The following is a 13,435-nucleotide window of genomic DNA, read 5'->3' on the forward strand; positions in this document are numbered from 1 at the left end:
GACCCCTTCACTATTTTTAATGGACAAAGTTGCCATCTTCGCCCATTAATCTACACTCAGTAACCCATCATGAGGAAGTGAAAACATGTTTTTAGATTTTTCTAATTTATTAAAATTCAAAAACTGAAATCTTTATTCACAAGAGTATTCAGACCCTTCGCTGTGGCATCCGCCCGGCTGAACTGAGCAACCAGGCAAGAAGGGCCATAGTCAGGCAAGTGACCAAGGATCCAACGGTCAGTCTAAAAGAGAAGGAAGGACAACATCTCAGCAGCACTCAATATATCAGGCCTTTATGGTAGAGTGGCTAGACGGAAGCCACATTAAGTAAGAGGCATATGACAGCATGATTGGAGTTTGCCAAGTGGCATTTAAAGGGCTCTGAGAGCATGAGGAAAAAGATTCTCTGGTCTGATGAGCCAAAAATTTAACCCTTTGGGCAGAACTCCAAACACTGTCATGGAGGGGGGGGTAGCTTCTCAGCAGCAGGGATTGGGAGACTGGTCAGAATTGAGGGGAGGATGAATGAAGCCAAATACAGAGAGGTAACTGGCTTCTATGAATCACTGAAATTTACTGAATTAAGGGTCTGTGTACTTTATACCAATGAGACCTTTCAGTTTTTCATTTATTTTTAATAAATTTGCAACAACAAAAAAAATCTTGGAAACTACTGGATGGAGTCCCACGACATTCGGAACAGACATTCATGTTTCCCTCAGGATGAAATGTAATCACTTTGGTGATCCCAAAATCTTTCATATACCGCCATCAGCTCAAAATTTCAATTTGTTCAACACTTGGGTTTATGATGCAAGAGCATTAACATACAAAGAGCGCCCACACACCGGAATCACAACAGTGTAGGTTGGAAAAAGTATATGAACCCCTTGGCTAATGACAGGTTGGATGGGGACCATCGGTGGACAGCCATCTTCAGGTCTCGCCTCAGATATTCAATTGGGTTCAAGTCACGGCTCTGGCTGGGCTACTCAAAGGCATTGACAGAGTTGTCCGTAAGCCACTCCTGCATTGTCTTGGCTGTGTGCTCAGGGTCTTTGTCCTTTTGGAAGGTGAACCTTCAGTGCAGTCTGAGAACTTGAGCTCTCTGGATCAGGTTTTCATTAAGGATATCTCTGTCTTCAGCTTTTCATCAAACCTTACCAGTCTCTCTGTCCCTGCCGCTGAAAAACACCCCCACAACAAGCTTGGTTTCCTCAAGACATGATGCTTTCAAGTTTGATGCCAAATCTTTTTTTTTTTTTTTTTTTAACAGTCTTTGTGGCCACTTTACTATAAAGCCCAGATCAGTGGAGTGCTGCAGTGATAGTTGGCCTTCTGAAAGTTTCTCCCATCTACACACAGCATCTCTGGAGCTAAGCTAGAGTGACCATCAGGTTCCTGGTCATCTCTCTTACCGAGGCCCTTCTCCCCTGATTGCTCAGTTTATACAGGTGGTTCCATACGTCTTCCATTATGGAGGCCACTGTGCTCTTGGGAACCTTCAACGCAGATTTGCATTCAGGAGGTCCAATGATTTCTATGAGGGAATAATGAAAAAATGCAAATATAAAGAGAAAAACTCTTAGGACATTTATTGAAGACCAAAGGGAGGAGGTTGTTCTGTTAAATCTGATATAGAGCAGTAAATAAGTCAGATATGTAGTCTGACTTTTTTACTGCTCTGTGTGCACAGTAACGTAGTGTAAAGGGGGCAGCTTCCTTCATTCTTCATTTGAAATATCATCACTTCTCTTTCAGCATGTTCTTTTTGATTTATTTTATGCAGTCAGCTGGTTGGAGGTTAATGTCTTCTCTGAGGACACATTTCCTTTTGTGGGAGATAAATTGTGACTTTTTGGTCTTTCTGAAGCCTCAGACAACACCGGGACAAACCCTCCTCCTGTAAAGTGTGCACTCGTGGATTGGTCCAACAGTGTTTTACAGATGCTTGGCATTGTGCACAGAAATGATTTCCTGGGACATGATTGATCAAATTGCTCAGAGATATTATTCTTCTGTAGATCATATTAAGTGGGAGCTTCTTTTGCACTTGGCAGTTGCAGGAAAATGTTCCTCCAGGAGGAAATGTTAAAAAAAGGGGGTAAAATGGCATTTTGAATGCTAATTAGTATTTTATTTATTTATTTATTTATTTATTTTTGATAGAGGCACCTTGTTCATAATTTACTTTTTTAATGACTGCGCAGGGAGAGAGGGCCGAGTATATTCCCTGGCTATAAAGTGAATGTCTGTCAAGACTTTTGAGCACCAAGTGCTTTAGACTGAAAATGAAGAGCATTAATAACACAATATCAAATTAACTATTGTCCTGTCAGTGTTTGTATGTCTTCATACTCACTCAGGCTGCCTTCAGTTAGATCACTAATTAGTCCTGATGAGGTCCTCTTCACATATAAACCAATAACGTATAAAGACAGCTATGTTTAGTCTACTTTACTTACTTATAAGTTGTTTTATAGGATAACATAATGATGAACCAGTGTATCTTGTAACGTGGTACAGTGAAGTATCAGCATACATACTTGTCGGACAGTGAATATGTCGACATCTGCCGGTGATCCACTGTAGTTGCCTCCACAGCAACTGCCAAATCTTCAATCAGGTGCGGCCCCCTGCTGGTGCAAACCACTCCCTGCCATGCACAGGAGGGCACCAAGGACGCCAGCTAACTGAGCATTCAGCGCTGCATTCATGCACTGCTGGACAGAGGCTCATTTAAGCAGATGCATGATATTAAAATGGAACTGCATGTGGACAGCTTTTTACTATTAGTATTCCTGAATTCATCCGGGTTTGCCATTTGGCTGAAGCCTCTGTGAGGTAACCTCTACAGTCTGGAGGAGTTGTGGATTTAACTCTTTCCAGCCCTGAAACAATGTCTCATTGAATCACTCTTGAAGCTCCTCCAGAAGGCAAAGTGGTAACTACTCCCACACTCAACACTGATCAGACAAATATTTCACAGTGTTATTCTGACATCTCACACACTTAGTAAATACATTCCTGTTGCCAGATTTTGATAAATAGAAAATGCCACCATCTGCCTTACTAATGAAATCGGTGTGTATCACAGTGCAGGAGGTTTTAAATTAATCTAACCACACCCAAAGTTATTTTGTAACGTCTGTGCTGATAAGTGTTTTCTTCCCCAAATGTTCAGATAAGATAAAGACAAAATGACAACTGTTTGTTACTGAGTGATGAGCAATCACTATTTCTTTTTTGTATTCATGTTGTTAGTGCAAAACATGGCATTATTGTCCGAATTTGTACACACTGTTCACTGAAGATGCCTTCTAATTAAATGTGAAAAGACTGGAATGACCATTATAAGTTAACATTGGTATTAATATTAATTCATACAGTACAATCATTCAATTTGTGCAATACAAAAATGGTCTGTTGGCAATAGGAAAGGCAGACGAGCAGTGATGTCTATGTGAACTATACAAATACAAAAAAAGGCACAAAGTTTTTTCTTCAAAATTGGATACAAAGGTTCATACAAACGACAGGTAAAAATGAGCTAAAAATCCACAGGCACAGTTTTTCTCTATTCATTGGCAAGTGCGTCTTCTGATTGTTCTTTATTTGCCCAGAGCTTTGTCCAGGTTGGTCTTGATAGCATCAAGGAAGTCTGAGGTGTTGACATAATGTTCATTCAGCTTGCAGCTGCAAGACCACAGAGCAGGGGGTTATATTTGTGATAAATATAAATGTATTAAGATAACATCATACACAGTTTCGTAAAACTCAATTACACACATACAACACACACTTAGCATGAGTGAGGGATGTGAATATGTAAACTCACTTGGCCAAGCCATGGATGCAGCCTGCAAGGTCCTTGGTCATTACACCATTTTCCACAGTTTCCACACAGATTCTTTCTAACGTCTGGGAGAACCTGGAGGGCGACAATGCAGAGCAACAAATCAGCGAGCTATAATATTATACAAATATACAGTTTGTCATATTAAATTACCAGACAACATACTTTATTAAATCAGGATTTCCATCCAGTTTGCCTCTGTGCTCCAGTCCTCTGGTCCAAGCAAAGATACTGGCAATGGGGTTGGTACTGGTTGGTTTTCCCTATAAAGCAAGGACACTGTTATCATCACTTACTGAAAATTCAACATGTGTTGTGGCTGCTTTGCATTCAGGTCTATAGATACCACAGTGAATGGCGACATTTGTATCTGTGCCTCTTCTGCCATGGACTTAGGGAATTAATTTTCATGTGGGAAATATGTGTAACAAGGTGAGTCTAAGGGACTTGCAGCGTAACCTGACATTAACTGTTGATGACGTGAAACACTGGGGAAAAAGGATCTGCTTTCAAACTTAATCGTGGCGCTTCTGAAAATATCACAAAATCACGTTATCATGTCAAGTACAAGAGTTTCTACACTGAAAGACTTGTAAACTGCAATTTCTGAATAATTTGGTTCTGAAGAATGGTCACTGTCAAAATATTAACATAGTTTTATTCATTGAGAGACTATATCTGGTGGAGTTCACCCTCCAGTGGTAAGGATAGCTAGGAAACATGAAACAAAGAAAATATATAATTAAGAACTCCATCCTGCCTGTTTTTTGAGTGACTGCAGTAACTCAGACTGGCGTAATTATTTAATTACATTTGTGATTAAATACAGATGAGGCAGTAACAATTTAAAAAAAAAACTTTTTTCCAACTCCAGCTAGTATTTGGCACATGTATGTTAACAGCTCCTAATCTCCAACTGTCAGAACTTCATCTAAAGCCCCAGTCTTCAGACTAATTCTAACACCAACACCAACACAAACATGATGCCACGTTCTAGCCCTGAATGACTCAACTGAAAAACTGGCTCCGGCCAAAAACATGCATCACTTTGCAAACATTTCCTCACTTACAAGGTCTAAAACTCCAATTAGGTAGAAGGTAGAAGTACAAAGGTAGAAATGCACACACACAGTATTCTTTGCTCCCAAAATAAAAACACTCCAGGCAGTTTCCCCTGATGACTCTTACCCTCTGGTGTTCACGGTAGTGCCTGGTGACGGTGCCGTGTGCAGCCTCAGCCTCAATAGTCTTGCCATCAGGACACACCAGCACTGATGTCATGAGACCCAGAGAACCAAAGCCTGGTACAACACACAAGACAAACATGTCATATAAAAATAAGCCCAAATACACAAAGCAAGAGAAGTAGATCAGATATAAATAACTTGACATTCACTCAGCCAGTAGAGCGACTCCACGACGACATACCCATCATCAAGTTAAAGTGCACTTGCCTTGAGCCAGGATGTCTGACTGCACATCTCCATCGTAATTCTTGCAGGCCCAAACAAATCCTCCAGAGGACTTCAGAACCTGGGCCACCATGTCGTCAATGAGACGGTGCTCATACCAGATCTTCAGCTTGTCAAACTCTGGCTTGTACTTCCTGAAGGAGACAGAATAATAAAACACTCTATTGGGGCAGTTAAATTCAGTGACACGGTGGTTGTTAAATGGCCCCGTGTAACACAACTAGAGACAGTACGCTGTTTGTTTGTCTGGCTTTGCCACACAAATCTGTGACAAGCCTACTGAAGACAGGTGTCCTTAGGCCACGTGATAAAGCAGTAAAGTGTAAATGCTTGTTTGTTGAGCATCTTACTTCTCAAAGATGTCCTGGAAGATGTCTTTGAAGCGCCCGTCGTACGCCTTGAGGATGGTGTTTTTGGTACTCATGTATAGAGGCCACTTCTTCTGGATGGCATACTGGAAGCAGCTGTGGGCGAATCCACTGATGGACTGCGCAAAGAAAATGTGAAGGAAGGTCCAGAACGAAATCACTTCAGAGAACATTCATTATACATCTATTTTTAGCTAATTATCTTTAATTGTCTATAAATATTGCAGTAAATGTTGGTATTATCTCAGGTAAATAAATCTATAAACAAACGCATTCTTACCTCATCAGTGTTGTACATTCCCATCCCACAGCCCCCAGCAGGAAAGTCATACACCTCCCACTCCTTCTGCTTGCTTCCATCAGCTGGGGAAAACACCATCTTGAACTTGCCAGGCTGGTCAACAACAAAGTCTGTGGCTCTGTACTGTGAAATTAAAAATCAAACCCTGTATGTGAGACTGATCCTTTGACAGACACAGCAAACACATATTTGTGTTTTTTTTCTTTTTTTTCACCTGATCGCCAAAAGCATGTCTCCCGATTGTTATGGCTTGTGTCCAACCGGGAACAAGACGGGGAATGTTTCTACAAAGGATTGGCTCACGGAAAACTGTGCCACCCAAGATGTTCCTGATGGTTCCATTAGGACTCTTCCACATCTTCTTTAGCTTAAACTCTGAAAAAATATAGATACGATTTTGCCCATTGCAGATGTACATGTGTTATTATTATTTATAGGTTCACTTTCATACTTACCAACATTGCTTCTAGTTAAAAATGAAGTATATAATTAAGAATGAGTCAAACTCACCCTCAACCCTGGCCTCATCAGGGGTGATGGTGGCACACTTGACAGCCACATTGTATTTCTGAGTTGCCAGAGCAGAGTCAATGGTGACCTGGTCATCAGTCTGGTCTCGGTAGGGCAGACCCAGGTCAAAGTACTTCAGCTCAACATCCACGTTGGACAGGATGAGCTGTGGAGGCACAAGATGCTGTTGTGTTATTTTTCTATGGATAACACTGCATGGCAACATCAAAAACACACCCACACATGTAATGCTCCTACACCACACCATCGCAGGTAGGAAGAATATATTCTGTTCTGCAACTTCCTCATGAGAATCAAAATTCTTTACAAAGCGAAGTTTAACATTCATAATCAATCGATTATTGTAATTGCTGCTGATTAGTTTTCAGTTTATTAATTAATGGACTAACTGTTTCAGCTGTAACCAATCTTAACTCTGGATCTAAGACGCATCCTCCAAAAACACTGCTTTGGGCAGTTCATGTCAATGATGGCCTGTATGATCTACCTTCTCCTTGATGAACTCCCATATGATGCGAGTCATCTCATCTCCGTCCATCTCCACCACTGGCTGGTCCACCTTGATACGCTTTGTTGCATCTGAAAAATGTACAGTTACATAAACTTTCATACTTCACAGTGTTTACAGTGGCACAGGGATTATGGTACTGAAAATGTTTGGGGGAAACAAAAAGATTTTTTCACAGTTGAGGCTGCCGCTGTACAGCTTATCTACTTAAAATTCATTTAACTTGAGGCCAATTTTCAGTGATCATTTGCATGTTTTCCTTGCTTTGGACTGAATTCACTGCCTTGTCTTATAGTTCCTGGTTCTTGAATTCATTCAGACTGATGTGTGACTGTCCCTGCAATTTGGCCAAGAGTATTTAACTCTCATCCCTCTCATCAACAACTCAAGAATATCTCTAAAATAACAACCTTTAAGAAAAGAGCAAGCTGTTGACACACAATGTTGCATTTTGTCTTTTGTCTGTATCTCTTCCACGGCTTAGTTAGGCAGAGTTCACTTTCTGACCTTGGGATTATATGACAGCTGTGACAGCACTTACCTATCAAGCCCTTTTTGTACTAAACAACACGTGGACTTAGATGCCAAGACAGGCTGGCACCAGCTGCTGTTATAGGCTTCACAAGATTACTTTGTGTTTGTACAACATACAATAAGTTATTCATAGCTAATGTAGGCTGCATAAACTACATCAATGCTTTCACTTTCACCTGTCAGATTTATACAACTGCGTGTTCTTTAGTTTTACACATTTTATTACTTTTTTTTTTTTTTTTTTTTTTACAATTACAATCTTTTATCTATTATGATCTTTCTGTTACTATTTCCAGGAACTTCCAGCCTGTTTCCGCTGTCACATAGTCACACATGAATGAGCACTAACTCGCCCACTCACTCAGTCCAAACTGTACATTGAAAAAGCGGGTGCCCACTTTAATGTTGTGAACCTCGCTGTAAAATGCTCGCCGCGGTACATTTTGACTCATGCAGTTGAGGTTTTAATCGACGGATAACTTACAGTTCCTCTGCTGCAGTCTGTGGTGGCAGACGGCGGCCGGTGAGAGCACTGCGGGGTTTTGCGACAGCGCTGCAGCTGCACTTCTCGACACGGTCGCCAGAGCCTTTAGGTAACCTGCCATGTTTACAAGATATTGATTACGGTCAGGGACTCGGTCACTGTGACTGTATCCTCTTGTGAATGGACTTCAGGCCGGTAGAGCCCGGTGAAGTGATGACGCTGCACCTAGGTGCTATTGAATCTCCACCCACGTCAGCTTCGAAGTCCAACAGGCTTCACTCTGATTGGCCAGTAAAGCCGACCGCAAACCAATCGGAATGAAGCCTGCTCGTCAAGCTGCCCCCGGGCCTACGGTGAGCTCAAGTTCACTGCAACCCTTCTTCCTCTTTGCTTTTTCCTGTCCCTCACACAGCAGGCAGCCCAGCCCACTGTTTTGTAAATACACTGGTGGAGTAACATTCATATCAAAAGACAAAAATTCTTCTCAGATATAGTTTAACATTCCTCTGCATGTTAAAGGTCCCCTGCTAAAAGTCTGTAACCACAGGAAGTTTGGGCCTCCTGTGGTGTTCACTGGGACACTTAGTCATTCGGAGGCTCTGGTTGAACATGCTCCTCGCGCTGACCACAACAACGTGTAGCGGGTTGGAGACATTCACGATGGAGAGGAGTTTTAACAACACGCTGCTTCCTGTCTGTGACTAGCCTTCATATTTCCATTTCAAACATGTTTTGGACCATGACTGGTTTCCAAATCATGTATCTACCTATATGTGTTTACCTGATTTTTGGGGGGAATCACAGAGAAATTTTTTCCCTTCAGCAAATGAACGTGAAGAGACTTATAGCATCAAACTCTTAACATACATCATTGTGCACAGTGAAGGTCAAACAGCCAAGTGAATTAACATTAAGGAAAAAGAAAACATGTTTGAGTGGAGGGGTCCTCTCTTTCAGAAAAAAAAATCCAAACTGATAAACTAAAAGCAGAGAGTACACTGGATTATAGCGCCTGAACTTTTGACTGATTTAAATTTAGATTTTTGTTTAAAACTGACTCTTGAAAAACCGAAAGATACACGTTTGGGAGCTTTTTTTCCAGATACTTTTAGCCTTTTCTGAATCTGCATACCTGTATTAAATATAGAATTGGATTTGCACACAATACCTTTCTATTTGACATGCACCCCCTTTCTATGTCATTCTTCCCTCTACAGTTTGATCTTTATATGAAATGAAAAGAAGAAAAGATGCTACTAATAGGGGCCTGAGTGTTATGATGTAATGTGCTGTTAATCTGTCACTTAGAAAACACTAAGAGAGCTGATATCAGACAGAGCTGCCCAAGTTTTTTCTTTTAATAATAAAACATGTTTTTGTATTTAAATTTTTGAAAATTAAAAATAGATTGTTATGTGAGTTTAGATCTGAACTGGCATCACAATACACAGATTGCCAGGAAAATTTTCAGCCAAAAATGCTCAAAATGCAAATTATAATCTGGCAATGTAAAGAAATTCTTCACACAGTTCAAAACGTATGACTTTCCACCAATTTTTATTGAAATCTGCTGACAGATAACAGACCAATAAACCAATGAGGGCTGAAAACATAACTTTTGAATAAAAAAAAAAAAACAAACAGCTGTAACAGTTGGTCACTTTCCAATATCTATTAATGTAAAACTTATGGAAACTGAGAATTCATTCATCAGTAACAACAGGATGGCACACTAACATATTTAAACAGTAAACTTTTAACTTGGTAGGAAACAATTAAGGCACTTTGTATGAGACAGAGTACGACATGAAGGACACGTAACAACGACAACAACAATATTATGCACATAAATTAAGGTAATAATAAACAAAATACACACTATAAAACAAATAAAACTAACATTCAGAAACAAACAACACATCTTTGGTCTCTATTAGTGTGCCACAACATTCACTGTAATTGCTGGGTATCCACATGAAAATCCTTGACGGTCCTACTGTAAGGCAACAGATGGACCAAACCAAAACTATTTCATGTTGTACTTGAATAAAAATATAATAAATAATCTGTGCAAGGTTGAAAGGTGTCAGCCTTGTTTTCAACAAAAGTATGAGTGGTGTTTCTTTTCAATACAGCTTGCTAAGAACAGAACTACTAAGACATGAAGAAGGCATTCACAAGTTTCTCAGACAATGGGTAAGCACTCAGAAATAGTGAAATTCCTTGAACTACCCCTTTAACAGAGGGTTTGCTGAAAATACAAAAAGATGTGTGCTGGTTTCCAGATGCACTTCTGCATTCACACTGAAGAGTTTCTGAGACCACAGGTTCTAAGTGGTGGCTGCTACAGAGCCTTTCTTCTCACTGAAGAAGCTCTTGAGCAACATGACTTGACCGATGCCGATGACAAACAGCAAGACAGTTTCTCCGATGGACCAGTAGGTGACCCGCTCGAGGAGGTGCTCTGCTTTTGCTCGGTCGTGTGCCTCTCTCAGCCTATACCATGTCTGCGAGTCCACCACCACCTTCAGGATCTCATGAATGGAGACACAAGATGACTCCAACTGAAAGCCGAAAGATCAACAAAGATTAGTCAAGAGAACGGAAATGGCCTGGGGCAAAGGGCACAGTTGAAGTTGGGTCATATGTATGCAACCACTGACTTAAATTCTCCAAACTGCTCCTGAGAAAATCCACTTCAACTTCCTACACTTCTGACAATTCCCGGGTCTTATTCCACTTTATACAAAATTGAAATGGACTGACCCTCCAAAAACACACAAGTGTTCACACGTCCAACTGTTTCAGGCATGGTGGGGTAAGGAGAGCACAATTAAAGACTTTAAATAAATATTCAACCTTTGTTAGTATTCCCACTACACAGAATTATCTCAGAACAACTCTGGCTCCACCTGGTGGACTTTATAAAAACCGTCCCACTTCTGAAAATATTCTAAAAATAATGTAACAGCAACTGTTACAGCAGAATATCGTTTTTGCTATAGTGCCTCTTTAATCTGGTTCATATCTTGAATATGAAACTATGTAGGCTTACTGTGGTTGTCTTTTGTATGTTTTGTTTGCCTGCCCACCATCTTTTATTTGCTAGTGTTTAAAAATTGAGAAATGAGACAAAACAGAATGCTCAGCAAGGGAACAGGATGACAACAAATCCGCAACATAAAGGCAAACATTTGCATTTTTCTTAACAATTATTGAGCACATTTAATCTTTTTCCTTTTAGGGTTTCCACTGCAGCAGACACCTTGTTCCTTAAGCGTAATTATCAACTAGGTTCCTCTGGCTTACCTGAGTCAGTGCTGTGCTTCTTGTCATGCTGGGCATGAGAGGGTCCTCATCTCCATGGCGGAACTCCAGATAGACTGTTTTATGGGTAAATGAGGAGAATTCATTGCTAAAGCACACCTGGTAGACTCCCTTCATAGTTGTGGTGTGAGAGAAGCTGTCATACTGCTTCTTCTTCTCATTGTACAAGACATTGTTCTGAGGATCGGTGACAAAGCAGTCCACATCATAGTTGCCTCCTGCAATGACCTAAAAGAGAAAACACAAAGCACACATCAAAAACGCATGTGGATGACAGGACATATGCATGCCAAGATAGATGTGACATATGTTTTGTACAAACATATTGGACTGTGCACTGTTGCACTGACTGAAACTGGCTGTGCATCAAACCAGTTAAGTAACACTGGGTAAGAACACATTTACCAAAACATGTTTTTTTCAATTTAATTGTAGAATTAAACTCCAGTTAAAGGAACTAACGTAACCTGGGTAGTTAAATGGGGCCAGATACATCTTTAAAGCTTGTCAAGAACTAAAACTATGCACATTCTTCCTTTCTATGAACAAGAAACATAAACCACTGAAATTACAAATTAATAGCCGAAGAAAAACCTTTTTGTTGCACCTTGTAGACACGGTGAAGTGGAGCAGCTTTCAGAGTAACTTACTTGGAAGTCTATGTCGAACTTCACATCTTTCTCTAGGTCCTCGTAGAAACATTGCTTTTCGTTGTCAGGGAGCTCAAATGTGAGCTCAGTCCCAAACACCACTGACACATACAGCAGCAAAGAGCTCAGTCCCAGGTACAGCATGGTGAAGGCAAAGAGAAAGTGCAGAAAGCAGAAGACTCCTCTTCACTGTACTACTGATGATAACGCTTAGCTCTGACGTGGCACGAGCTCAAAACACTTCCGGTGCAGGTTTGTTTACTTTTTTGTAAAATATTAGTCCGCTGTTATCAAACGTAGAAAACTGTCAGACAAAATCCAGTTTAACATCTTAACGTAAGACAAAACATTCAAACTAGTTAAAACCACGAAGCGACATGTTACTGCTATACATCTACAACCCGATCTAAACCAATGATAGCGTCGTAGTATCAACAGTCCTGCAGCTTACCTTTCAAAGTAAGTGCACAATATTTGAAGGTTTCTCAGAAATAAAATAAAGGCAGTTAAAATAAAACAAAAAATAAATAGGATAAATCCAAGTGTCCATTTATATTTAAGTATTTTGCAGTGGTAGAAAAAGTATCCAGATAATTTACAGTAGCAATACCACATAATCACAAATGTCCTGCATTCAGATATTCAAGTAAAAGTGCCGAAGTATCAGCAACAAAATGTACTTAAAACAGCAGTATGTACTAAGCAGTATGGCCCCTGTCACTGTTATATTATTATATTTTTCGACATTTGTCATTGATGCACCGATATCAAAATAGCATTTTAATGTCGTGGCTGGTTCAAGCAGGGTTTATTTTAACTGCTGCACACGTTGTTGATTAGTTCAATCTGTAAAATCACATCATATTTTGAAAACGGATACTTTGCATATTGTATTAAGTTATATAGTAAAAATAGTAGAAAAATGTAGTGGAATACAAAATACGATATAATTAAAGAAAACAGTGGAGTAAAAGTATGAAGTAGCACATGAGAATACGAATGAATGAATGAATAAATAATATCATCATTATACGAACAAATACGTAGGGTTTTATTTTGGAGGTGTATTTGTATTATTTCTACCGATTTGGCACGAAGGCATCGTGACAGCCGAGAGATATTGAATTGCTCTACGTTAAATTAACATAGATGAGTCAGCGAGCTGCATTGATGGGTGTGTTTTGTAGGGCGTGTGTAAACTATTCATCTAGACTGCTTTGCTCTCCTGGGGCCTTTCTAATACATTATCAAATCTGCGTCAGAGAGTCAGACATTGACTCACAACGCCAAATTAAATTTTCATTAGAAAAAGAAGGGAAAAAACATCACCAGAGCAGTTGTTGCATACATCAGTTGCTGTGACAACAAAGGGTAAACATTAAACAGGAGTCTTATTATGAAAAT

General features: G+C 40.0%; 2 protein-coding genes across 2 annotated transcripts; both read right to left on the bottom strand.

Annotated features, from left to right (window-relative positions):
* Nucleotides 1-3,210: 3,210 nt before the first annotated feature.
* LOC111659144 (isocitrate dehydrogenase [NADP], mitochondrial-like) lies at nt 3,211-8,274 on the bottom strand. The gene is made up of 11 exons (XM_023411984.2): nt 8,055-8,274; nt 7,016-7,107; nt 6,508-6,673; nt 6,212-6,372; nt 5,977-6,120; nt 5,679-5,815; nt 5,311-5,462; nt 5,045-5,157; nt 4,022-4,119; nt 3,839-3,931; nt 3,211-3,696 (listed from the first exon to the last, which is right to left on the bottom strand). Exons 1-11 carry the CDS (start codon nt 8,173-8,175, stop codon nt 3,612-3,614), a joined length of 1,362 nt encoding a protein of 453 aa, XP_023267752.1. The 5' UTR covers nt 8,176-8,274; the 3' UTR covers nt 3,211-3,611.
* A 1,320-nt stretch (nt 8,275-9,594) lies between these two features.
* Nucleotides 9,595-12,414, bottom strand: tmed3 (transmembrane p24 trafficking protein 3). The gene is made up of 3 exons (XM_023411985.2): nt 12,032-12,414; nt 11,364-11,609; nt 9,595-10,618 (listed from the first exon to the last, which is right to left on the bottom strand). The coding sequence occupies exons 1-3, from the start codon at nt 12,173-12,175 to the stop codon at nt 10,385-10,387; spliced, it is 624 nt and encodes a 207-aa protein (XP_023267753.1). The 5' UTR covers nt 12,176-12,414; the 3' UTR covers nt 9,595-10,384.
* Between the last annotated feature and the right edge of the window lie 1,021 nt (nt 12,415-13,435).

Source organism: Seriola lalandi, unplaced genomic scaffold, assembly GCF_002814215.2.
Source record: "Seriola lalandi dorsalis isolate HSWRI2012SDOR001 ecotype SW California unplaced genomic scaffold, Sedor1 jcf7180002054474, whole genome shotgun sequence".
In the NCBI taxonomy this organism is placed as follows: domain Eukaryota; kingdom Metazoa; phylum Chordata; class Actinopteri; order Carangiformes; family Carangidae; genus Seriola; species Seriola lalandi.